Source organism: Erinaceus europaeus, chromosome 20 (assembly GCF_950295315.1).
Source record: "Erinaceus europaeus chromosome 20, mEriEur2.1, whole genome shotgun sequence".
In the NCBI taxonomy this organism is placed as follows: Eukaryota; Metazoa; Chordata; class Mammalia; order Eulipotyphla; family Erinaceidae; genus Erinaceus; species Erinaceus europaeus.
This window is the reverse complement of record NC_080181.1, coordinates 44517939-44545495: the sequence shown is the minus strand read 5'-3', so window position 1 is coordinate 44545495 and position 27557 is coordinate 44517939. Positions and strand designations below refer to the sequence as shown.

Here is a 27557-nt window from a genome sequence, read left to right as displayed (position 1 = left end):
GATACCATTTTATTCAATGCTGGGGATCCAACCCAGGGCCTCACACATACAGGGCATATGCCCTGTTACTGAGCATTTGATTTATCGTGGAGCCCATCATAGAGTATAGATAACTCGGGCATACAAATGAAAACTTTCAGCTTTGCTATGAACGTGGCCCAGGTTCAAGCCTGGCCCCCACTGCACTAGAGGAAGAAGCTTCATCCTGTGATCGGTCGGTCTATCTACCTTCCTGAGAAAGTCACTCAAGAGCATAGACACACTAAGGATTACACACAAAAATTGATTTAAAACATTTCCAGGGGCAGCTGGTGGCTTACCCAGTAGAGTACACAAGTTACCATGATTTAAGCCCTTGGTCCCCACCTGCAGAGGCAAAATTTCATGAGTGATGGAGCAGTTCTACAAGTCTCTCTCTCGATGGAGCAGTTCTACAAGTCTCTCTCTCTCTCTTTCTCTCTCTCCTCTTTCTCTCTCTCCCTTCTCTATTTCTATCTCTCTGTTTCCATCAGGAAGAGAAAGATCAAAATGACTGCCAGGAGCAGTGAAGCCACGCAGGCACCCAGCCCCAGCAATAACCCTGGTGGCAAAAGAATGAAAGAAGAAATTAAGAATAAAAATGCAGGCATTATCAAATAGTTTCTGTGATAATGCTCTCCATTCCTGGCTCTGAAGTTTGAGCAGACTAAAATGTTATTACAAGTGATTGATACTAAATGCACATTGTCGTGCTGCACTTAAACAAGAAATCTGTTTAAGCTCACAATGCCTAAGTGGACAGTTGATACTGCATGCTATTAGCCAAAAAGGCAGAGGAAACAACAAATCACGACAAATTGTTCGAGTTATGGAAATACATGGAAATCAATGAATTCTGAAATGGAGTTCTATAAATGTGGCGCAGCAGTTAGAAAACAACAGTGTCTCACAGTCTTGATCATCAGTACCTCAGATAATTGGAAATGCAAATGTGTGAAAGGCCTGGTCTGTAGTTGTGCTTTCAAACACCAAAGTCATTCCAAGTGAGGGGACTTTATTTCTTACTCTATTTTAAACAAAGAGACCCAAATGGTTATGCATTTTATGAACCATGGAACATTGTGATGATTTCATTCACTTATGACAGGCCCAAAAGAAAAAAAAATGAACAAAGAAAACAAAAGACTCACCGAGTCAGAGAGAGAAAGCCTCTCAGGATTCGAGCCTGCCTGACACCACATGGGAGGTGTTATGGCACTGGAGGAAACTCCAGCACTGTGGTGCCTGTCTTTCCTCCCACTCTCTGTTTCTCTATCTGCATGGGAAAAACAGTGGTCTGATAGCAATGAATAAACATATGAAACGAACAAGAGTGTTACCAGAAGGGGACAGGCAGAGCAGAATATGGGCCAGTCATCCAAAGAAGGTGGAAACTCCACATTTTCAAATGGATGGAGAGATAGTGCAGTGCTTTGTGCACCAGACTTTGATGCCAGAGGGCTCAGTTTCAAGCCCGAGAACCACCACTTGCCAGAGATGAGCAGAGTTCCCATCTCTTTCCTCCACTGTCATTAAAATAAAATAAATACATCACTGAAACAGACAGGCAAATCATGAATCCAGAGCTGAGAGATAGCTCACTGGATAGAGCAGAGACCTCTTATGGGTGAAGCCCCTGTACCCCATGGTAGCACCAAGGATAGCACCAATGGGGGGGCTCTCCATGGAGGTTGGGGTGATGCTGTGGTATCTTGTTGGCTCTAACTTTCCCTTCTCTATCTTTCTACCTCTTTCTCTTAAGAAACTAAAGAATAAAAATGGGCCAGGGAGGCAGGTTGGTACCACCGTGTGCATATGTGTGTGCACGTGTACGTGTACGTGTACGTGTGTGTGTGTCTGGCTGGCTATGGGTTGGTTCCCTGGTGATGCTTTTTTAAATATTTATTTATTTATTTATTTATTTATTCCCTTTTGTTGCCCTTGTTTTTTATTATTGTAGTTACTATTGTTGTCATCATTGTTGGATAGGACAGAGAGAAATGGAGAGAGGAGGGGAAGACAGAGAGGGGGAGAGAAAGATAGACACCTGCAGACCTGCTTCACCGAAGCAACTTCCCTGTATGTGGGGAGCCAGGGGCATGAACCGGGATCCTTACACTGGTCCTTACACTTTGTGCCATCTGCGCTTAACCCACAACACTACCTACAGCCCGACTCCCCTGGTGATGCATTTTTTTTTTAAAGTGTGAGTCTACCTCAGATACAAAGCAAACATGACCCAGGTGGTGTAGGGTGAATCCTCGATGGACTGGAGTCTATTGCAGCAGATTTGGGGAGAGGAAAGGAAGAAGCACTAACAGAGATTGACGGTTGGGTGTGGGATGAGATGGACTGGAAAAGTACACCTTGGAATGACAACCCCAATTTTGTAGATCAGCATCCCCTCAGTGAAGATATATTAGAGTTGAAGAAACAAAAGTGTGAGTCTAAAGGTGGCCAGTGCTGCCCACATTCTTCAGTGTTTGCTTTTGTTGTACCTTAAACCCACAGCTAGTGAGGCCACGGGGACTAACGCATAGACAGCAACGGAGACAGGGGAGCAGAGTTTCACTTGGAAGTGGGGACCCATCTTCGTTGCTAAGTCAGTGCTGGGAACCACCAGGCTGCCTTCCAGGTGGAATCAGTCTGCAAATGAGTAAACCCTCCCCCAACTCTATGCCATGAGTAGGCAGCTTTGATGGGGTTTCCCAGTGTCTTGGATCACGAAAAGGTGACATTATTTAGGGAGAGATGTTACCTGCTTTCTCAATTTTCGTGTGTATGTACACATGCGCGCCTATGGCCTCACTCAAATGAGATTTCCCATAGTATGGATCACTTTTTTTTAAGACTCAAATAGAGGGAAATAGAGAGGGAGAGACACCATAGCACCAGAGTTTCCTGTTGCCACAGCATCTCCCATGTAATACAGTAGCAAGGTGTACACCCTACCTGGTAAGTTATCTCTCTGGCCTTCTTTTCTAACTTTTAATTTTTATTTATAAAAAGGAAACACTAACGCAACGATTGCCACCTCAACATGCTTTACCTCAGACTGTGTCCAGAGACTTCACATGTGGAATGACAACCCTTCGGCTTCATTACTCGGGTGAGACCTTTCCTTTTATAGTACACTCTAATTTCATCTCAGGTAGTTCACTTTCTAACAAAGTCCCATAACCTAGATATACACCAGTTTCTGTGAGAGAGAGCTTATGTGCACATGTATCCATAAACTACTGCAAAATATATACCTGAAAGCAGAAGTACATTAGAGTTTGCAGTGAGTACCTCCCTAACACTTCCTCTCCACTATTCCAAGCTTGGGATCCATGATTGCTCAACAAATTGTTTGGCTTCGTATGTTAACTCTCTTTTCAATCACCAGGTTCCAGATGTCACCAGGATGCTGGCCAGGCTTCCCTGGATTGAAGACCCCACCAATATGTCCTGGAGCTCAGCTTCCCCAGAGACACACCTTACTAGGGAAAGAGAGAGGCAGACTGGGAGTATGGACCAACCAGTCAACGCCCATGTTCAGTGGGGAAGCAATTACAGAAGCCAGACCTTCTACCTTCTGCAACCCTCAATGACCCTGGGTCCATGCTCCCAGAGGGCTAGAGAATGGGAAAGCTATCATGGGAAGGGGTGGGTTATGGAGATTGGGTGGTGGGAATTGTGTGGAGTTGTACCCCTCCTACCTTATGTTTTTGTTCATTAATCCTTTCTTAAATAAAAAATTTTTAAAAAAAAGGAAACACTGACAAAAAACATAGGATAAGAGGGGTACAACTCCACACAATTCCCACCACCAGAACTCTGTATCCCATCACTTCCCCTGATAGCTTTCCTATTCTTTATCCCTCTGTCTTCCCTGATCCAGCTACCTTTTTCCAGCCATGACATCATCTCCTCAGACAGTAACTTGGATCCACCTGCATATCAGATGTCAGGCTCAGGAAAAAAAAAAAAAAAAACAACTAGTATAGTCATGGGCCCTTTGGAATATAACTAAAATATGCCTACTAATTATCTACAAAATGGAGACCCCCCCCCAACTCATCATCTGCACTATTCCAGCCTTTAGGTTCATGATTAGTCAACAATTTGTTTGGCTTTGTATGTTAACTCTCTTTTCAGCCACCAGGTTCCAGATGCTAGCATGATGCCAACCGGACTTCTCTGGGCAGATGACCCCACCAATGTGTCCTGGAGCCCTGCTTCCCCAGAGCCCTGCCCGACTAGGGAAAGAGACAGAGAAGCTGGGAGTATGGATGGACCTCATGTAATAATCTTAATTTTTAAAGAGGCACTGGGCCTTTTGACTGCATGATACCAGCGAGAAACTTTCTGGGCCTAACATTTCTTTTGTTAGACAGAGAGAAGGAGAAGGGGGGAGGATGGGGAGCTGGGAGGAGAAAAGGAGGGTAGACAGGAGGAGGGGAATGTAGGAGAGGGGAGGGGGAAGCAGGGGGAGAAGAAGGGGGAGGATGGGAAAGTAGGAGGGGGGAGGAGAAGGGGGTGGAGGGGAGGAGCATCTCTCTCTACCACTATAGCACCACTCTACCAACCACCCATGGGCCTCACACCTGGGTAGGCACTTACTCCACCCAAGCCCTCAAGGCTCTTTCTCTCAAGACCATACCCCCCCTTAGGCCCTAGGCAGAGTCGCCTATGTCCCCCACTTCCACCGGCTCCTTTGGGTCATCCCCCCTCCCAGCTCTCTAATCAGAAGGTGTGCTTGTCTACTCGAGTCAGCATTGGGCCTCAGGGAGGGGTGAACACAGCAAAACTTCAGGCCCTGCCCCTCCCTTTGTGTCCTAGAGACTGTTCTCTTGCCAAGAGCTTTGTCAGGAATGTCCTTTGTTGCAAGGAAGGAGTGTCACCACTTTGTGAAGCCCACATCATCGAGACAAAGTCAGAACCTTGGGCCTCAGGTGAGGGGCTAGTGTGACAGTTTTGTTTTCACTCTAAATGCAAAGGGTGGACCTGACAGAACACCCAGAAGTGATATTAACATGCGCCTAGGAATCTTATAAGGGAGCAAAGACATCACAACTGAAGCTCCAGAAATTCAACAGCAAGTCAGCATAACTTATACCCCAAACACCAGCACTCATTTTCTATACAGAAACTCCCCTGGATGAAGCAATAATGGGGGCTCTTGAATATAAGGGTGGTCTTTTCCCACTTGTCCACAAAATTGGCCAGAGAAAAGTTCCTTGACATAGCCTAATACCTACATCTTTATAATAGTCAGTGCTTTTTACTTTTTTTCCGTGAAAGACAGCTTTTCAAATGTAAATACACACTGACTTTGCTCTAATTAAAAGAAAACAGAGTGATGCTTAAGTCCACTGGCTTCATCAGCATGCATTTCATCTCCCAGGCTCTGTCAAAACTGAGAATAATTAGCTTCGAAGTCATTATTGACCACTAATTACCCATCATGCCAGCCAGGGCTTCAGAGAAGTGTCACTTGGACACAATGGCCCTGGGGTGTACCCTGGAGGTAGGGGGCAGCATTGGCTGCAGAGGGCTATGCCCAAACTCTAGCAGATGTCCCCCCAACCACAAGCAGATGCAGGAAAAGACTAGAGACCTAACCTCCTCTGGGGGGTGGAACATAGGAAGGGGCAGGGGCATCTTCGGCAGGCACCAATTACTAATCAGTTTTCCCCCATGGAGGGTTATCTCCCCCCCTCCCCACATTCATTCTCTCTCTCTCTCTCTCTCTCTCTCTCTCTCTCTCTCTCTCTCTCACACACACACACACACACACATATTGTGGCTGAATGTATGAAGAGCTAAGCACACATACATTGTGGTTTGGGGTTTTTGTGTTTGCTTTACCTTCGTCTTTCTATGAAGGCACATTTTCCTTTACAAGATTCTGGGCTACTGGAGATCACAATCTAAAGAGGACAAACCAGGTTGAGCACACAGGTTACCATGCGCAAGGACCCAGGTTCGAGCCCTACTCCCCACCTGCAGGGGGGAAGTTTCACAAGCGATGAAGCAGGTCTGCAGGTGTCTACCTTTTACTCTCTTTCTCTCTAGCTCCCCTTTCCATCTCAATTTCTCTCTGTTTCTATGAAAAAAATTAAAAAGAGAGAGAGAGAAAGAGAGAGAGAGAGGTAAGAAAAAGGAAATGGGGGAAATAGTGGCTGGGAGTGGTGGATTCGTGGTACAGACAGCAAACCCCTACAATAATCCTGGTGGCAATTAAAAATAGGGGGCATATATCAACACTTTACAATGTGCAAGGACCCTAGTTCAAGCCCCTGCTCCCCACCTGCGAGGGGGGGAAGCTTCACAAGTGGTGAAGCAGTGCTGCTGGTGTCTCTTTCTCTCCTTATCTCTCCCTTCCACTCTCAATTTCTTTCTCTATCCAAAATAAATAAATGAAATAAGTAAACACAGAAATGACACCTAATAGATGAGGGTAGAGGGTCTGCTAGCCCCAGTTTCCTACAATTTATGAAGCAGGTAGATTTGGCTGTGAGCACTTTCTGGATTCTTGACAACGATGTTCCCTTCATATACATATATATATTTCCTTCATATATATACACACACACACAAAGATCATTTACCCACACAGGCAGGTGTTCAGATTCACCCCCTGCGCCTCCCTGGGGGCTGCCAGAGCACTCCTACCTGCTCTTGGGGCCACTTTGGCCTCTCCTCGGGAGTCCTGGCCTTGGTCTTGAAACCCCGCTGGGGGTCTGCAGAGTGCTTGGCCTCAGGCGGTAGGTTCAGTGACTTGGGCCTCCCTTCATGCCTGCTGGGGCCACGGCTGCCCTCACCAGGTGGGACAGCCTCTGTGGAGTCCCCAGCCCCCAGTTCAGGCCCCCGGCCCTGTGTGTGCTCGGGGCTGGCCTCACTGGCACTGGCAATGCTGGTCATGCTCAGGCTCATCTTGATCTCAGCCACAATCTGGTCGATGTCCTCCTCCTGGTCCTCCAGGTCCCCATCCCCACGCCGGGGGCGGTAGGGAGCTACGCCGCCCGCGTTGCCATTGGCCTCAATGGCTGGGGGATAGTAGTCCGGGTAGCCCTCCTCGCTGGGACAGTAGTGGCCACCTTCTTCTGGGTCCACGGCTTCCAGCACAGATGCCTCATCCTCCGGGAGTGGGAGGTGGTCTGGGTAGTCAGGGCTTCCCTGGTCCCCGTGTGGCCCGGCCGAGTCCGTCCACTCCTCCACCGCCTCCTGGCACTCATCTGTCTCCAGGGGGTGCCCACCATGGGCCAGGCAGCCTTCCCCATTGCAGTCCATGCCCTCCAGGTAGCTGTCATCCTCAGGGCAGTATCGTATGTAGTAGGTGATGCCCTCCTCCTCCTCAGGGAGGCCCTCATCATAGTCATCCTCCTCTGAGGTGTTATTCACATAGTCTGAGCTGGAGTCACCATCGGGACTGTGGTCATGGCAGCTCTGCTCTGTGGGTGGCGGGGGGCTTTCAGGGTGCAGGGCAGCGAGCTCCATCCCTGGGGGAACGTACTCCTCCAGGGGCAGCCCCGCATCCTCACTCTCAGACTCCTGGCCATGGGGACCGGGTCCTGGCCGTGGCCTGTGGTCCAGCATGCTGCTTGCTGTGCTCTGACGCTTCCGGTGGGCCATGGCGGATGCTCACACTGCCATCGTCACAGTGGGGCAGCAACTGGGAGGAAGGTCAGAGAAGACAGAGTGAGGACCCCACAAGGCATGGCACCCTGAGAATCACAGGGTAGCCCTTCCTGGCACTCACTATCACAGTCTGCCAGAACAGCTATCTATTTGGACAATATGACACCCCAGACACAGACAATTTCAGTGTTAGGAGTGAGGTGTCCCCGTACCAAACAGAAAGGAGGTCACACAGAGCTGGAGGACAAAGGAAGACGCAAGGCACCTGCTTCTTCCCCCCTCAAAGAACTCACCAACACAGTCATGACTTCCTGAATATGCCTGCTTGGCCTAGGTGGCCTAGGAGACCAAGATAGTCATGAGGTCAGAATATCTGTTCTCAAAATGAAAGGGGGGCTTGGTGGGATGGCTGACCCAGCAGAGCACACCCTTACACCAGGCATGAGGACCTAGGTTCAAGACCTCATCCACCACATGAGAGCACCTGTTCAGGAGAAGTTTCATGACTCGTGGAGCACTGCTGTAGCGTCTCTCCTCTCCTCTCTCTCTCTGTCTCTTTCTCTCACTCACTCTTTTTCTCTCTACCTGGAAAAAGTAAAAAGAAAACAAAAATGCTGGTGCACTGCACCAAAATAAAAAACTCAGGTCCTGGAATATGATGGCAGAGGAGGACCTGGAGGAGGGTGAATTGTTATATGGAAAACTGAGAAATGTTACACATGTACAAACTACTGTACTTTACTGTGGACTGTAAACCATTAATCCCTCCAATAAAGAAAAAAAAAGTCCAACAGGAGTAGTAGAATCATGTAGATATGAAACCTCAGCCAAAAAAAATTTTTTTATAAAGATTTTATTTATTTATTAATGAGAAAGATAGGAGGAGAGAGAGAAAGAACCAGATATCACTCTGGTACATGTGCAGCCGGGGATTGAACTCGGGACCTCATGCTTGAGAATCCAGTGCTTTATCCACTGCGCCACCTCCCGGACCACCAAAAAAAATTTTAAAAGGAAGACAGAGAAGGAGGGAGAAAAGAAAAAGAAAGATCTGGCAGAAAGAAAAAAGAATGGCTAAGAAAATTGTATTTACTCAGCTGTTAAAAATGATGAAGTCATCTTCTTCCCTCATCTTGGATGGAGCTTGAAGGAATCATATTAAGTGAGATAAGCCAGAAAAAGAAGGATGAATATGGGATGATCTCAATCATGGACAGAAGCTGAGAAATAAGAATTCTTAGAAAGTGAAACACAAAGTAGAACTTGGACTGGGTTTGGTGTATTGCACCAAAGTAAAGGACTTGGGGGTGGGGGTTTCATGTTCTGGTGAATGATGGTGGAGGGCCTAGGCTGGGGGAGAGTGTTATGCAGAAAATTGAGAAATTTTACACACATATCAACAACTATATTTACAAAAATTAATCTCCCCAATAAATAAAAGGAAAGAAGGGGGCGTCAGGCGGTGGCGCAGTGGGTTAAGCGCACGTGGCGCAAAGCGCAGGGACCGGCGTAAGGATCCCGGTTCAAGCCCCCGGCTCCCCACCTGCAGGGGAGTCGCTTCACGGGCGGTGAAGCAGGTCTGCAGGTGTCTATCTTTCTCTCCCCCTCTCTCTGTCTTCCCCTCCTCTCTCCATTTCTCTGTCCTATCCAACAACAAAGCAACGTCAACGATGGCAATAATAACCGCAACGAGGCTGCAACAACTAGGGCAACAAAAAGGGGAAAAAATGGCCTCCAGGAGCGGTGGATCCAGCAATAACCCTGGAGGAAAAAAAAAAAAAAAGGAAAGAAGGGAGGGAGAGAGAGACAGAGAGAGCGGGAGGGAGGGAGGGAGGTGAGTGGTTTTCCATTCAGAAAGCATGATGAAGTCTGTTCAGGAGATACAATGCACCTGCCAAATCTAATTTTGCTGTTCTTGGAAGTCCATCCCAATCCACCACCACCAACACCACCACCATCCACACACACATTAGTTTGACCCATAGCCCCAGGCTCACAGAAGCTCTACTTCTCAATCTCACTGCAGTCAAACAGCATTTTCCCAGTGATCCACTCTCCAGAGCCTCATGAAGAGACACTGCCCATGAGCTGCAGTCCCATAGATGCAAAGGAGTAAGGATAATAAGGCAGGTAACACTAAAGAGAAGATAGCACTGCCTGGTCCCAGGAGATAGGGGGCTCACAGGGGAGAGCAGAGACTGGATGGAGCAATTGTCTTGTCTATGAGGCCCTGGCTTCCATCCCCAGAACCATGGACAGCGTCACAGGAACTCCATGGATGGTAGAGCAATATTTGGTATCTCAGACCTCCTCTCTAAATATAAATAGACAGAGAGAGCAGAGGATGTGGTACAGATACACAGAGTGCTGCAAAGATCTTATGAATCAAAGCTGGGAGGCCTATGTCCCATTGTCCAGGGTTCTGCATTTTATCCCATGAATTACACAATCACTGGGCAATTTTCAGCAAGCATATAACACATGGTTTGGTCCCATCTCTCTGGGCCCAGCTGAGAGGAGTTCCACTGAGGACTGAGGACTGCAGGCTGGAGGAAGGGAGACAGTGAAAAGACCCCCAACTCTCCAGGGGGAATTAAGGAGCCAGCATCAGGGAAATGACACACAGGGCATTCAAACATTTGGCTGGTGATGTCCTTAACTAAGTGGACAGTCAGACATTTGCTGTATCTTTCAATCAGCCTTTTGCATTAATATATACCTTTGTTTGCACCATAGATGATTCATAGAAAAGAAAGCTTATTCTGAAGGCTTCAGTTAAGAAATGAGAGCTTGTATATTTAAAAGCACATGTGTGCGTATACATGTGTGTATGTATATATGTATATGTATATGTATATGTATATGTATATGTATATGTATATGTATATGTATATGTATATATACATATTTAGAGAGAGAGAGAGAGCTGGGAGAGAGGGAGACACCAGAGCACTGCATAGCTCTTACATATAGTGGTGCTGGGGGTGGGGGACTAAACCCGCAACCTTAAGCATACAAACCCGGTACTCTACTGATGAACTATCTCTCTGGCTCCCAAAGATTCAAACTTATTTTCTTTTTAAGTTTTAAGAATAATTGATTGATTGGGGCCAGGTGGTGATGCACCTGGTAGAGCGCACATGTTACAGTGTTCAAAGACCTGGGCTCCAGCCCCCAGCCCCCACCTGCAGGAGGAAAGCTTCACAAGTGGTGAAGCAGGGCTGTAGGTGTCTCTGTCTTTCTCCCTCTCTGTCACCCCCTTCCCTCTCGATTTCTGGCTGTCTCTATCCAAATAAATAAAGATAATTTTTTAAAAACTCTTAAAAATTTTAAAAAGAATCATTAATTGATTATTTTAATGAGGAGAGAGACACAGAGAGAGAGAGAGAGAGAGAGAGAGAGATACTGAGACCACAACACCAACTCTGGTCACCTGCAGTGCCAGGAACTGAACCTGGGGCCACAGGCTTGCCAAGTGTGTGCTCTATTGGTTGAGCCACTGCCCCAGTCAAAGTAATAATAATAGCTATTATTACTTAAGCTTAACTTAAAATAGTTGGGAGTGAGAGAGGGATAATGACTCAGCTGGGGGTAACTGGGGGGCAGCGTATGGACATTAGGCAGCCCCTGCCCCGGCTCCAAGTTGGCCTCATTGTGACATTTTCTTCCCCCTTGTCTCCTCAGAGAAGACATAAGCTAGAGCCATTTTAAATTCTGTACCCCTGCACCCTCCCCCTTCCCTCCAGCACCCAGCACAGCATCTTGCTTGTCATGAAGCCCAAAACACATCATGCCGTGAGCTTGGGTGTACCAGATGGCCACAATCACAGCACTGTGAACACTCCCCAGAGAAGGGAGAAGGAGATAATGATTTCATCCTGTCCAGACACTCAAGAGTGTGAGCATAATGACTGATGAGGCCGCATGCTGCTGCCGTGTTGGGGGAGACTGAGATGTGAGAGGTGGCATGGCTCACACGGAGTAGCCCACAGACTAGGCAGCTGGCCACAGCAAGGGGCCTGTCCCTAAGCAGGGACCCTAGAAGGTCTGAGCATCCCCCCAGCCACCCTAGTCCCTAACCCAAACTGGCATCAGATCTGCTCCATGGGAGGGGATGAGGTCATCACTGAAGGTCATCACTCCAGTTGGCCAGAGGCTGTCATTCTGCCAGCCTGCCATCTTACCAGAGAGTCCTCACATTCACAGGGGACAGTCAAGCACAAGGGATCCATACTTCTTTGGATACAGGTGCTGTGTCCTTCCCCAAACACTCCTCTCCCAAAATGGACCTTCCACAGCTTGTGTTGGGTGCCACGGCTAACACATAAGCAGACTCCTCTCCCTGAGAGTGAGGATGGGGGAGAGCAAAGGGGCCAGCAGCTCCATGGAGTGATGTCCTGTGGGCAGCACCACATACACTCCCAGGGCCTGACACAGGACAGAACCCCTACAAGCATCACCCCCATGTTAAAGAGAAAACTGAGAAGGACCAGGTAGCAGTGCCCCCAGTGGTGTGCATGATGACCTGGGTTCAAGCCCCTAGTCCCCAACTTGCAAGGAGGAAGTTTTGTGAGTGATGAAGCAGAGCTACAGATGTCTCTATTTATCAATCTCTATCTATCCCCCTTCCCTCTCAATATCTCTCTGTTTCTATTCAAAATAATAAAAGGAATGGTAAAATCATCATGCAGGCCCCAGTGATAATCCTAGTAGCAAAAAAATAAATAAATAAAATAAAAGTAAAAATAGTTCTGAAGCCTTGTATCCCAGTTTCATTGGCATGAGGTATGACTTGGCATTGAGATTTTCAATGTGTAGCAAAATTTGCAAACCATCAGAAGCTAGGAACCTATGGATCTGGGGGCACAGGCAGCTCACAGATCCAGAGAATATCCATGGGACCCCTTGTGTTCTGTACTTCCAGAAAGTGTAAAGATTTCCCATTGAAACAAACGAATGAGACTAAGGCTGGTACAACTAAACTGTTTCTAAAACTTAGTGAGCATGGGGAGTCGGGCGTTAGCGCAGCGGGTTAAGCGCATGTGGCGTAAAGCGCAAGGACCGGCATGCTATCTCTCCAGCCCCCCAACTATGTTCTTAATACATTATTACCTATGGCTGTTATGAATGATTTTCCCCTACTATTATGTATTTTCCTGGAAAAAAGCAAAAACAAAAACAAAAAAAAAATCCGCAGTGACCATTTTAAAATTCAAATAGTTGTGGTATTTTTTTTTTTTGGCTGACATTCCAGAGATTGGGTTAAATAGGACACACACACACACACACACACCTCCACAGGCAAAATAAATATTTGAAGAAGACACTTTAAACAACAAAGTTCATACCAAAACAATCTACAATAAGCAAAAAAAAAAAAAAAAAAAGAGTCAAAGTTGAAATAAAGAAAGGAGCACTAAGAGTGATTTCTCTTTTCTCTGCCTCAGGATACACTATGGCTTGGCATTGACCCTGGAGGTCCAGAGTTATGGCTCTCTCTCCCCTCAGTAACTAATAAATAAATACAAATAAATACATCTTAAAAGACATACATATCTGATGAATGACATAGTGGGGGTTGTATTGTTAAATGGGAATCTGGGGAATGTTATGCATGTACAAACTATTGTATTTACTGTTGAATGTAAAACATTAATTCCCCAAAAAGAAATAAATTATTTAAAAAAAAATCAAAGTTGAAAGACAAAAAGCAGAGAGGTTGGGAAGATAGCATAAAAGTTATGCAAAAAGACTTTCATGCCTGAGGAACCAAAGGTCCCAGGTTCAATCCCTAGTACCACCATGTCAAAACTAAGCAATGCTCCGGTAAATAAATAAATAACATAACATACATATCATTAAACACTGCTAATGATCTTGTTTGTTTCTTTGTTTGACGCATTCAACATTAGCTAGACTAATTAGTTGACTAGTAGTATAGATTTTTTTGATGTGGCTCCTCTTCTCTGTGGCTACAAACAGGAAGGATGCCCTGGACAAAAGGTGGAATCCAGGGCTGTACAGACATGTACCTGACTAGGTGGGTGGGCTGGGGAGGGTGCAGGGGTGGGAGGAAGAAGGGGAACAAAGTACAGATAGAATGAATTAGGCCTTTCAAAGGAAGAGCGCTCTTGGGCATCTCGTATTCAATTTACTTCAATAAAAGCGTGTTTATAAGTGCCTTCTCCAGCCAGGCACAAAGGCTTCGAGTTGGCATCAGAGGCATTTTCAGGATTATAATGCAATCTAGTGGCAACACCTTCCATTTGCAGCAGTTTTTTTCAGGAAGCCTGGAGTCACTGAAAGCAGGTCCCACATAGCTGCCAAATTCCACCTCCTGCTGGTGCACAGGCAACTTCAGCAGTGGCCTCGAGCCATGCTCCTTTGGGGTGCAGCTGTGGCAGGGGGGCAGCAGAGGAGCTTAACCCCTTGCCTCAGGAGAGAGCCAGGCGTGAGGGCCAAACAGAAGTCATCTTTGTTAAGCTGAGCAAGGTACATCCTGGTACCCGGGAGGTGGTGGCTTCATAGAGCACATCACTTCCCAGGATTCCAATCCCCTCGGCAGTGTGTGTGTGTGTGTGTGTGTGTGTGTGTGTGTGTGTGTGTGTGTGTGTGTGTGTGTGTGTGTGTGTGTGTGTTTTCAAAGAAGAATTTCAGAATGAAATGGCTCTATGGGTGGTGGCTGAGCTTGACTTACCTACTCACATTCAGCCTTTACTCATTTATTTCTCTATTTAGCAAGAAAGTAGAGAAAGACACAGACAGAGAAGAGAGACCACACCACCCCATCGTCCATGGAGCTTCCCTGTGTCATCCACAGTGCCCTGGTGCTCGAACCCAGGGTCTAACACAGAAAAGGGTACATTCTAACAGGTGAGCTGTCTTCTGAGCCTTGGCTGTGGGTGTGAGATGAAGAATACAGAGAAGAAAGGACAGCTACGTCACTCACTCACTCACAGAGGTCCTCCTCTCCAACACACCCAGTGGAAAGCCACTCAAATATATAGGACAGACACAGCACCTGTTACATGTCCGAGACAATTAGGCCTGCTGTCTAAACACCATGAATTCTGTAACGGCACATCAATCAGTAGAAAATGCAGTTGCATGCTGGTGGGAATGCAAATTGGTACAGCCCCTTTGGAAGACTGTATGGACAGTCCTTAAACAAATAAAAATTGCCTTGTGGTCCAGCAATACTACTCTTAGGCATTTCTCTAAAAGGCACTCAAAGACTAATTAGAAGGGACATTTGTACCTCTATGTTCATAGCTGCATTATTCACAATAGCCAGAGTGGAAACAGCCTAAATGCCCAACCAACTAGCCAAACAAGCTATGGAATATATATATTCCATTGATTACTTTCAAAGGACACGGAGACCTGTTTCCTCTGCAGAACTGTCACCTCACAGGTGTGACTACAAAAGGCACACACGCCATGGCGCTTGTCCTCCTAATATTGTTTGTCTTTGCAAGTCCCATTTCAGAACTAAGGAGAGGAGGAAGTGAGCGCCTCTGCCTCAGAACTCAAAGGCCACTCTTTCTGACTTCCTGGTGCATTTTTTCAGTCACTCAGTGTGCATTTGGCTATGGATACGTTCTAACAGTTCATTTTTTACGGTAAACTCTTTGTAAATATCTTAACCATTGTATACTTGCCTGTTGGCTGCACTGGCATTGGCTGAATGGGGATCCTGATCATTTAAGTTTTGATGTGTACTGAATGTTCTTGTCTGTTGTACTGCTATCTTTCTTTTTATTTTTACAATTTCATTTTATTGCCTTTGAAAAAATATCTTGATAGAGACAGGAATTGAGAAGGAAGGGTGAGGGTCTTGGTGGAGTCCCAAAGTCATCCCTGTTTCTGCTCACTGATAGGTGGAAATCGAGGGTCCTGAGAAGGCAGTTTCCACCGCATGGAGCATCACCAGCACTAACTTTTGTCTCAACATGCTAAAAAAAAAAATGGGATCAGCGTCTGCACATACCTTGAATCAAGGAGGGATATCACTGAACACGTCCCTGACAAGGTCTGTTCTTGCAGCCAAAGAAAGCCATTTGAGAAGTCAGCCACAAGACCAGAGGGAAAACGGACTCCTTTCTTCTGGCTGTCCAGCTATTTGCACATGTTCAGACACTCGCCAGTGCAGGTGAAAATAAACTATAGTCACATCATGAGATACACTGAACAACACCCCACCCCCAATTTATACGTTGAAGTCCTAAGCCCCAAGTACCCCAGAATGTGAGCTTGCCTAAGCCATTGCAGGTGTGATCAGTAGAATGAAACAGAACCTCTATTGTTTCACCACACACAAAGGTAAACTTTAAATGGATCAAAAACCTAGACGTTAGATCAGAAACTACCAAATACTTAGAGGAGAATATTGGCAACACTCCTCTCCATCTAAATTTTATAGGCATCTTCAATGATACAAATCCAACTGCAAGGAAAACTAAAAAAAAAATAAACCAGTGGGACTACATCAAACTAGAAAGCTTCTGCACAGCAAAAGAAATCATCACCCAAACAGAGACTCCTTATAGAATGGGAGATCTTTATATGTCATACATCAGACAAAAAGGCTAATAACCAAAATATATTAAAAAATAACTCGCCAAACTCAGTAACAAAAAAAACCCCAAATAACTCTGGGGGGGGGGGCTTTCATCCCTGGTGCACAATGCTGGAAGAAGACCTTGATGGGCGGGGGAGTGTTATACAGAAAACTGAGAAATTTTACACATGTACCAATAACTGTAAACCACTAATCCCCTAATAAAAATGTTTAAAGAGAATTTTTAAAAAGAGAAGGTCCGTAGGGTAGTTCTAATCCAATACAACTGGTTTCTTCATGAAAAGAGAAGAACAACATACAGAGAGGGATAGAGATGACCACAGAGCTGAAGACAGAAATTAACAAGGCAAGGAATGCCAAGACTGACCACAACTCACCAGACACAAGCTGAGGTTGCAAAAGATTACCTCCTCACAGCCCCCATTAATTAAGGCAACAACCTTGGCATCTCTCTCTCTCTCTCTCTCTCTCTCTCTCTCTCACACACACACACACACACACACACACACATTAATTTATTTTATAGGACAGAGAGGAATTGAGAGGGAGATAGAGAGGGAGAGACACCTGCAGCACTGCTTCACTACTCATGAAGCTTCTTCCCCCCTGCGGGTGGGTGTGTGTTCAACCAGTATGCCACCACCCAGCCTCTTGATTTCACATTTTTAATCTCCAGGACCCCAAGGCAATACACTTCTATGTTGATGACACTGAGTGTGTGATACTTTGAGAGAATAATTCAATTCATAAGGACTTTCCTTGTTGAATATCTACAAGAGAACTTCTCCAGCATAAAATCAGGGGTGTGTTTTCATCTTGAATCTGACTCCTCTTTCAGCCATCCCCATGCCTTTCCACGTAATTTTAGAATCAACTTGTCAATATCTATTTTTTAAACTCCTGCAGGAAGTTGAGTGGAAAGGTTCCAAAATCTATAAATCGATTTAGGAGAAAAGTTAATTCTGAATCTTCTAGTGTGTGTGTGTGTGTGTGTGTGTGTGTGTGTGTGTGTGTGTGTCCATCTTTTAGATCACTCATCAGTATTTAAAGTTTCAGCATACAAATCTTGCATATGCTTACTAGAATTATATTTTTCTTTTCCCTGTGACCTGTAAAGTTACTTTTTTTTTTCTTCTTTTCCTCCTCCAGGGTTATTGCTGGGCTCGGTGCCTGCACCATGAATCCACCGCTCCTGGAGGCGATTTTTCCCCCCTTTTGTTGCCCTTGTTGTAGCTTTGTTGTGGTTATTATTATTGCCCTTGTTGATGCAATTCGTTGTTGGATAGGACAGAGAGAAATGGAGAGAGGAGGGGAAGACAGAGAAGGGGAGAGAAAGATAGACACCTGCAGACCTGCTTCACCGCCTGTGAAGCGATTCCCCTGCAGGTGGGGAGCCGGGGGCTCGAACCGGGATCCTTAATGCCGGTCCCTGCGCTTTGCGCCACATGCGCTTAACCCACTGCGCCACTGCCCGACCCCCGTAAAGTTACTTTTTCAAAAGCCTTTCTGGGACAGGCAGTGGCGCAGCGGGTTAAGAGCACATGGTGCAAAGCGCAAGAACCGGCATAAGGATCCCAGTTTGAGCCCCCAGCTCCCCACCTGCAGGGGAGGTCACTTCATAAGCGGTGAAGCAGGTCTGCAGGTGTCTGTCTTTCTCTCCCCCTCTCTGTCTTTCCCTCCTCTCTTGATTTCTCTCTGTTCTATCCATCAACAGTGTCGGCAATAACAATAATAGTAACAACAGCAATGAGAAACAAGGGCAGCAAAAAGGGGAAAAAATGGCCACCAGGGGCAGTGGATTCACAGTGCAGGCACCAAGCCCCAGCGATAAACCTGGAGGCAAATATATATACAAACTGGCTTGAGGGCAGGGCAGTGGCACACCTAGTACCATGCACAAGGACCCATGCAGATACCTAGGTTTGAGCCCCGGGTCCCCACCTGCAGTAGGGACTCTTTAAAAGCAATGAAACATGGCTGGAGGTGTCTCTCTTTCCCTCTCCTTCTCTATCTTCCTGTCCCTCTCAATTTCTCTCTGTCCTATAGAAAAAAAATAGAAAAATACAAAGAAGGAGGAAAAAGTGGTCGCTGGGAGCAGCAGATTCATAGTGCAAGCAGAGAGTCCCAGCAATAATCCTGGAGGAAGAAAAAAAAACTGGCTTTATTATACCTTTGTGGTCTCTGCCTGTCTTCCATTTATTCTCTTTTCCTTACCCCACTGGCTCTTGGTCATGTCATATACTCAAGATTGCAATGAACGATGCTGGGTAGGAATGTGAGGTGAGAGCCACAAGACCATGCCATCTTCCTGATGCCAGGTGGGAAATATTCGGTCTCCTGGCAGTGGAAGGATATGATCTGTACTTTTTGTGAAAATGTCCTCTTTCAATTCGGAAGATGTCTACCTCTGTTTCTGTGTGCTAAGTTCTTTCTTTCTCTCTTATTTATTTTTTTATTTGCTGCCAGGACTTCACTAGGATTTTGCACCTGCAAGATTCTACTGCTCCTAAAGGACTCTTGTTTTTCCTTTTTACCAGAGAGAGAGTGAGAGACAGAGAAAGAGACAGAAAAATGGAGAAAGGAGAAGAGACAGCACTGCTCCACCATATGGTGCTAGGCGTTTAAGCCCTGGCCTCATGTGAACTTGCAAAAGAACATGTTACTTTGCCACTGTTGGGTGGGAGGTTCTACAAATGCCCAGTATGGTACGTCAGGTGGTAGCATTGTTTGGGGTTTGTATCTTCCTGTCCACAGGTGACTGAAAGGACCATGCTATGATCTCTGCCTCTTTTTCTGTTTGCAGCTCTGTGCTCCGTGTACCTGAGAATACTCATCTGAGCAGCAAACACACTAAAGGCTTTTATGCAGGTTCAGAGGGCACTTTGGAGGCAGAGCTCTCCCAGCATCACCCCTGCCTCCTTCTCACCTCTGGTCCTTCTAGGAAAGCAGGGGGAGTCGGGCGGTAGTGCAACGGGTTAATCGCAGGTGGCGCAAAGCGCAAGCATCAGCATAAGGATCCCGGTTTGAGCCCACATGGCTCCCCACCTGCAGGGGAGTCGCTTCACAGATGGTGAAGCAGGTCTGCAGGTGTCTGTCTCTTCCCCTCTCTGTCTTCCTTTCCTCTCTCCATTTCTCTCTGTCCTATCCAACAACGATGACATCAATAACTACAACAACAATAAAACAAGGGCAACAAAAGGGAATAAATAAATAAATATTTAAAAAACGCAAGCAGGTATCAAAGGGGATAAGAACCATTTCTCTCTGTCCTATCCAACAACGATGACATCAATAACTACAACAACAATAAAACAAGGGCAACAAAAGGGAATAAATAAATAAATAAATATTTAAAAAACGCAAGCAGGTATCAAAAGGGATAAGAAGAAAGTGATTAGGGCTGGATGGTGGTGTGCCTAGTTAAACACACACATTAACAGGCACTGGGATCAGAATCGAGCTCGCCACCTGCAGGTGGGAGGCTTCATAAGCAGTGAAGCAGATCTACAGGTCTCTCCCCCCCCCTTTCTATCTCCCCCTCCCCTCTCAATTTCTGTCCTATTGAATAAAAGTGGGGGGGGGGAATGGCTGCACGGAGAGGTAGGTTCGTAGTGCCAGCACCAAGCCAGTGATAACCCTGGTGGCAATAAAGGAAAGAAAGAATGAATGAATGAAGGAAGGAAGGGAGGGAGGGAGGGAGGGAGGGAGGGAGGGAGGGAGGGAGGGAGGGAGGGAGGGAGGGGGAGTGGAGGGGAGGGGAGGGGAGGGGAGGGGAGGATTCTGTTCCCTGAGGCCCCTAAACCAAATAAGGTCCCAGTGACCATCCTCAGGTGGCACTGACTTGGAGGCTCTAACTTCACATTTTAATGGGGTGCCAAGGAATAGATTTGGGGTACTGCCTGTGTACGATATTGCTAAGCATTGTAAATCCATTTTTCCATTACTTTATTAGTGAAAGAGGAAAGTGGGAAAGAGAAACAGAGAGAGAGACTCCACAGACCACTACCACTCCTGGAGCTCCCCAGGGCCATCTGTGATATGCCCATGTAGTGCCTGGACTTGAACCCAGGGCCTTAGGCAGAGTAAAGTATATGGGTTAGCAGCTGGGCTGTTTCCCAGCCCTGGACTGTCAAATAATCAAAGGTGGGTTTTGATGGGCACTGTGTAAAGGGGATGTGAAGCCAAGCCTAATGCTGGAAAGAGGGAAAACTATCTTCCAAAACCTGCCACCCAAGAGGACTACGGTCCAATGCCCACACCCACATGTGCCTTTATTTGATCCATTTGCTTTCAAGCACCCCTCCCCAGTGAAGTCACCTGATGTCACCAAATGTTTTTCCCAGGGGTACCAGAAAGGGCAGCTCTGTGAGGAGCCCAGCTTACCAACATCAAAACAAAGACTAGGGTACATGTTAACATGAATAAAGACCTGGGTTTGAGGCTCCACTCCCCATCTGTAAGGAGGAAGCTTCATGAACAGTGAAGCAAGTCCGTCACCCTCCCTATTTCCCTCCCATCTCTCAAAATGCCCTCTGTCCTATCAAATAAAGAACAAAGAAAAGGAAAAAAATGGCTACCAGGAGGGGTGGATTTGTCGTGCAGGCACCAAGCCCCAGCTGTAACCCTGGTGGCAAAGGGGGGGGGGGGGTCAGGGAGTCCCAAAGCTCTGAAATTGTGTGTGGAGGGGGAGGTCAGAGCTGAGGGAAACAGCAGAGAGCTAACACACCAAATTCTTCTGCCTGAGACTTCTAGGTTACAAGTTCAATCCTCGGCACCACCACGCACCAGGCTGACCAGTGCTCTGCTCTCTCCCTCTTCTGACAGAAAATGAAGAGAATCTCCAAAAAAAAAATAGAAAGAGGTAGGCTAGAGGAAAGAACATAATGGTTATGCAAAAGACTCTCATGCCTGAGGCTCACAAGTTCCAATTCAATCCCCAACACTACCATCAGCCAGAACTGAGAGGTGCTATGGATGATGATGACGATGATGACAAATTTTTTAAAAGTGGGAGACAGGGACTCAGCAGCTTTTCCAGAGACCTCAGATGAAAAGAGGACCATAACTAGGCCCTCAGAAGTCAGGTCCCTCAGGAAAGGTGGACCCTGTGATGACGAAGGTCAGCATCCCTCCTCCTACACTGAGTTCCCCCAGTGTCACCAAACTCTAGCAGGAAACTACCAGGACAGAAGAGTCTGTCTCTCTCTCTCTCTCTCTCAATCAGGCCCCATAGACTCTCTTGTGAGACCCTCAACCCTAGTCCTAACAGCCCTCCTGGACAGCCCCAACAGCCAACCTGTGACATCACACAATTCTTCCAGCAATTCACTGGAACATTCTTTAGATTCTGCACATGGTGCTTACCCAGCACAGGGCCCAGGCGGCAGTGGAGGCTGGGGCTGAGTCTCCAAGGTCAGTGTTCCTGTGCTTCGTGGAAGGGATTTGGTGACAGTTGCTGGAAGGGTGGGATGGCCATGCAAAGTGACGCCACAAAGCTCCAGGAGCAGATAAGTGGCTCCCGACTCCATCTCTTCACAGAATGATTATCTTCTGAATAAAAGATCTCCCACAGGAGTTCTTGAAATAGCCAGCTCCTCTGGGCTTATTTTACATGATTTAACTTTATTATTGGATGGTTTTTCTTCTACTTTCTTTTTTAAACAAATGCTTCCACTGTGAGAGTCGGGAAATTCCTGGGTGCTTGGCAGGGGGCAGAGTGGGCAGCAAAACAGCCAGGGACTCATTTTGGGGGGGGGCCTGTTGTCTCTGCACCCCAAGCCCCCCACTGGTCCCCAAACCCTGAGAGGGGAGTATCTGGACCCCACACCTCAGGTTTGGGGTTCACTGAGAGGCAGCCCTCCAGATGTCACCAGAGTTGCCTCCACTCAACACCCTTTGGCTCAGCTGTGTCATCCCAGCTCTTGGCTGACAACAGAAGATGACTCTCACCCTTGTGGGGCGGCCCGGTCTGCTTGTGTCCCAAGTGACATTTCTTCCGTGAGGAAAGTCTAGTAAGGAAAGGGATCATGGTTGCTTTCAAATTAGGATGTAGACTGTGGCTTCTCAATGCAAACATTTGAAGATGACATCCTGGCTGTTGGCAGGTGGCTGTGATGAAGAGGCGAGGCCACCTCGTCAGACCAGTGGGTGGTAGAAAACTCAGGGACATAGCGCCCCCCGCTGCCTCTCAGGGGACAAAGACTCCAGAGCAGCCTTGGTCTGGGGAGCTCCAGGGCTCAGAGTTCTTGATTGTCACTGTCTGTTCCCAAGCTTCATCATCTGGGGCTGACTTCATATAAAAGCAAAGAAGCAAGGGGGGGGGGGGCAGACCACAGCACCAAAGTTAACTTCAAAGCAGTGGAGGATAGGCTCAAACCTCGCACTATACAGGCTAGCTGTTCTGCTGGCCCTTACTCTAGTTTGTAAAGCATAGAAGGGAGAGACAGAGAGACAGAAAGAAACCCCAGCACTGCTCCATCAGCCATGGTGCTACCATGTGGTGTTGAGGCTCAAACCCAAGTTCCATTCTCAGCACCACATGTACCAGAGTGATGCTCTAGTTCTCTCTCATTAATAAATTAAAAAAAAAAAAAACACGGAGAAAAAAGGTGGAATTGTATGGATGGTGGACAGGTGCTCTGATGTCACTCTTGAACATATGTATATTCTATGGTCATACCATCCTGAATGTGCTCAATCTTACCTAATATACAGATATATTATCTTATTATATATATATTATATATATTATTGTCCATATTATATATATTAATATATATTACATATATATATATTTGGGGCTGCTGGGTGATTCAGTGTTGTCTATATACATATGTGAGATCCTTGGTTCTTTTTCTGGTAGTATATTAAAAAAAAAAACCTGAACAAATAGGCAATGGATATATGAGGTCACTATACTGTTTTTCTTTTTTCTTACAAATTAAATTTTGTTAGTTCAGTGGGGAAAAAGGCATTCTAAGAGTCAGCTAAAACTTATTGCCACTATTATCACCTCTCCTCAAATCCACCAATGCCAGATGCCAAAATACAGAGACATTTAACAAGGTTATGAGATAAAAGACAGAGAGAGACAGATAAATTCCAATAACCCATTCCTGATTAAAAATCAAGTTTGAAAACTAGATCAATCCACCTTCTGCAACCAACAGCGACCCTGGGTCCATACTCCCAGAGGGATAGAGAATGGGAAAGCTATCAGGGGAGGGGGTGGGATATGGAGATTGGGTGGTGGGAATTGTGTGGAGTTGTACCCCTCCTACCTTATGGATTTGTTAATTTATCCTTTCATATATATATATAGATAGATAGATCAAGAGGCCCACTACTTCCATTTGGTAGAGGATATTAATCAGCAAGATGCAGCAGCATTTTATAACAAAATAACTGGAATATATCCTTTAAACAGATGAATCAGATGAGATTGTCTGCTACTGCTATTACTATTCAATGTTTTAATACCAGAAATACTTACTGGCACAAGGAAGAATCCTAAGAGGTGTGAGGTTGTGAAGAAAAGGCATTTTTATAGAAAGCAATATATATATATATATATATATATATATATATTTGGAGAAAAGCAAAAGATGCAACTGACAAGTTATTTGAACTAAGAAAAAAATTCAACAAGGTAGCTTGTTGCGAATTTGATATGTAATCATTTCACTAAGCATCAGCAATAATCTCCTAGGAATTAACTAGTGAAAAAGATTTCATACCCAAAACAATTTCATACACTTAAGCAAATTATAAAGCATCTATGAAAATAACATAGCAAAACCCTGCATAATTTCATGACAAAATTATACTGTATTCCCATATGGGATAAATCACGTTATAAATATTTCAATTTGATCCAAATAATCTTATAAAACAATGAAATTCTAACTGAACCTCCAATATGAAGAACACAGTTCATATGGCAGGAGAAACGTGAACATGTAGAAGAACAGTAAGAAACATAAAAATAAAACGAGAGGAATTTGTCATTAGCAGAATAATACAAAAAATGAGGTCAGGGAGTGGCTGGTTGAGTGCACACTTTACCATCCACAAGGACCCGAGTTCAAGCCCCAGGTTCCCACCTGCAGGGGAGAAGTTTACTGAGTGGTAAAACAGGGCTGCAGGTGTCTCCCTCTCTGTCTCCCCATATCCTCTCAATTTCTCTGTGCCCTATCCATTTAAACAAAAATAAATAAATTAACATTTTAAAAATATGAATGGACTCACAGAAATAAACAGAATTCAAAATAGCCTAATATATAGGAGAATTAACCGTGTAAAGCAACGGTTAATAGTTCAAATCAACAAGGAAATAGGGTACCATCACTGTAACCATATGGGAGAAAAGTTACATCCCTGCCTCACAGATTTTTCAAAAAAAAAAAAAAAGAATTGAGATGGACTAAGAGATTTCCAACTTCCCTATAAAAGAAACAACTGTAAATTAATTATGAGACACTCAGTATGGGAAAAATATCAAGCAAAAGAACTAGTAAATTTCCTACATCAAGATTATAAACCAGCAGGAAGGGGGGAAAAGCATATAAAATAAGACAAAGTAACTAGGAAGAGAAAGGACAGTATATGAAACAAAGAATCTGTATCCCAGAGCTATTAAAACTTTCTTGCTTGTACACCACACACCCAAACACTCACACCTAAATGCTTCCTACACATCAGGAAGAGAAAGATAATACAGTGGGAAACAATGAGAGGGAGAGAGAGAAGAAAAAAAAAAAAAGAGGACGGGAGAAGATAGGCCCCACAGTGTTAAAGAAATACAGTGTTAAGAAATACAGTATTAAAGCTATTTCCCTTCTCTATCTCCCTATCTCTGTTTTGCATCCTTTACCAGAAGGAGGAGGGAGGGAGAAATTGAGAAAAATGGTTACTGGGAGTGGTGGAGCCACTGGAAAAGAAAGCTACAAGAACTGGCAAGGATACAGGAGAAAAGGCACTCTTCCACACCACTGGCAGAAAAATAGTCAGGAGGTCCCTCCATTAGAGATGGACCTTCCCCACAACCAGCAATCTCTCTCTTAGGGATCTATCCAAACAAAACAAAAACACCTAACCAAAGAGGGGTCAGGCAGTGGCACACCAGGTTAATCATTCATACTACAGTGCACAAGGACCCAGGTTCAAGCCCCTGGTCTCCACCTGCAGGGGGGAAGCTTCATAAGTGGAGAAGCAGGACTGCAGGTGTCTCTCTCCCTCTCGATGATGTCCCCCTCCCTCTCAAGTTCTGTCTCTATTCAATCATAAATTAATTAAAATATTTTTTAAAAGCTAACCAAAGAGATTGATGGGCATCTTTGTTCACATCTGCACTATTTGTATTATCCCAAACATGGAAGCAACCCAGATGCCCAATGGCAGATAAGTGACTAAGAAAAGTTGTGGTCCATATACAAAACCGTTATGCCCACACACAGCCAGAGCAAAGAGACATAGTTTAACATGGATGCTCTGACATATCCTTATTGCTCTGGTGAAAGGTTAGCTTTCACTGCCAGGCACACTGATGTAAACCACACGCAATCACAAGAAAGAGTCGCTCCAGTAATGGCACCAAGGTTCCCAAGACTGCAAAGTCCAGTGCGCACAGCTCTCCCCCTATCATTTGTTCCATTATTCGAAAGCTTTTCTGTGGAAGGCTATCTCCTTCCAAACTCATTAGTTTTTTCTTCCTTGCCTTCAAGAGAAGGTGGACACCAATCATTTTTATCACCCTTGTGACTAAGGATATGGATAAAGGAAATGCAAAGAATGATTCATTTTCTTCTGTGGCACAGAATGTCTGCATTACTTAAGAGTGTTTGATGTATGGGTGCAAAGCACCTGGTACTCAAATATTAAGAAGCACCATCAATCATGGCAGAGGAGGGAAAGGAAACGGTGTTAGACCTGAGCAGTTCCACTTCTGGCTCTAATGTACCAGCATGTGCCTGATGGAAACTCCTGCCAAGAACAACTAGAAACCTGTGATGGAATTTTAAAAAATCACTGTGAGAGCATCAAGGAGCAGCCAAGACAGTGGGAACTTGAGGAGCTGGCATCTGATATGTGGGAAAAGATTTCACTGAAATCAGCTCCCAATCCCAGTCTGCCTTTCTTTCCAGGTGTTTGTGGGTTTAGGATGGGTAGCAGCCAAGAGATGAAAAAAACAGTCAGCTGAATGTGGTGGTTCAAAGGGACCAGGACTAAGCAGAGCGTTGGGCAGAAAAACAGGTTTGGGAAATAAGGTAATTTAGGTCAATGGCACCACTGGGAACATGAGGGACTTGATTCTGGGGAGAAGGGAAACAGCAAAGCTGGTCTGATGTTTGCTTATATTAGAAAAGGGTGAAGAGCAGGTACGTATCCGATAGAGTACACGTGTTACCATGAGTGAGGACTTAGATTCGAGTTCTGGGCTATAACATAGGAACACCTGCTGGAGAATGGGGGAAGCTTCACAAGTGGTGGAGCAGTGCTGCAGTCTCTCCTTCTTTCTGGTTCCACTCTTGAAGAAGAAAAAACAATAGCCGCCAAAAGCCATGGAGTCCTGCAGGGATGGAGCCCTAAATGACAACCTTGTGGCAAAATCATAGGTCTGTAAAAATTAAAAAGGTGAAGGGTAGTACAGTCTGCACAACAGAATAAGCAATACTGGGTTACAACCCAAAGGATAAAATGTGTATCTGTGTGTCCATACAAAGGTGGACGAATAGGTGGGAGAGGGTAGATGAATCTCCTGTGCAGAAATCCAGTAATTTATAGACTACTCTATTGCCTCCTGGAGACAGGAACTAACTTTCAGAGAGTCCAGGTTAATACCAATAGTGAGGAGCCCTGTGCTTTTATTTGACATGACAAGAAAGGCATAGTGCCCTATACAGTCCCCCAATCAGAAGTCCACAGTCATGTATAAACATGAGAAAAAAGGGGAGTTGGGAGTTGAGCGGTAGCACAGCGGGTTAAGTGTACGTGGCGCAAAGCACAAGGATGGGCATAAGGATCCCGGTTCCAGCCCCCGGCTCCCCACCTGCAGCAGAGTTGCTTCTCAAGCGGTGAAGCAGGTCTGCAGGTGTCTGTCTTTCTCTCCCACTCTCTGTCTTCTCTTCCTCTCTCCATTTCTTTCTGTCCTGTCCAGCAACAATGACATCAATCATAATACAACAATAAAACAAGGGCAACAAAAGGGAGTAAATAATATTTTTTTAAAACATAAAAAAAGGTGGTAAGCATCTCTTAAAAAAAAAGAAAAGAGAGGAATCGGGAGGTAGCGCAGCGGGTTAAGTGCACATGGTGCAAAGCACAAGGACCAACA

The 27557-nt window shown here is 45.6% G+C and overlaps 1 protein-coding gene across 7 annotated transcripts in view; it reads right to left on the bottom strand.

Annotated features, from left to right (window-relative positions):
- The window catches only part of APBA2 (amyloid beta precursor protein binding family A member 2), a 134139-nt gene that overhangs the window by 58018 nt on the left and 48564 nt on the right, over window positions 1-27557 (bottom strand). For 6 of the 7 annotated variants that reach the window (XM_060179278.1, XM_060179275.1, XM_060179280.1 and 3 more), the window contains one exon: window positions 6679-7678. In XM_060179278.1, the coding sequence (XP_060035261.1) occupies window positions 6679-7638 (960 nt within the window). In that variant the 5' untranslated portion in view covers window positions 7639-7678. Of the gene's footprint in view, window positions 1-6678; window positions 7681-27557 lie in introns of those variants that run through there. The other variant, XM_060179281.1, reaches the window with a different exon arrangement.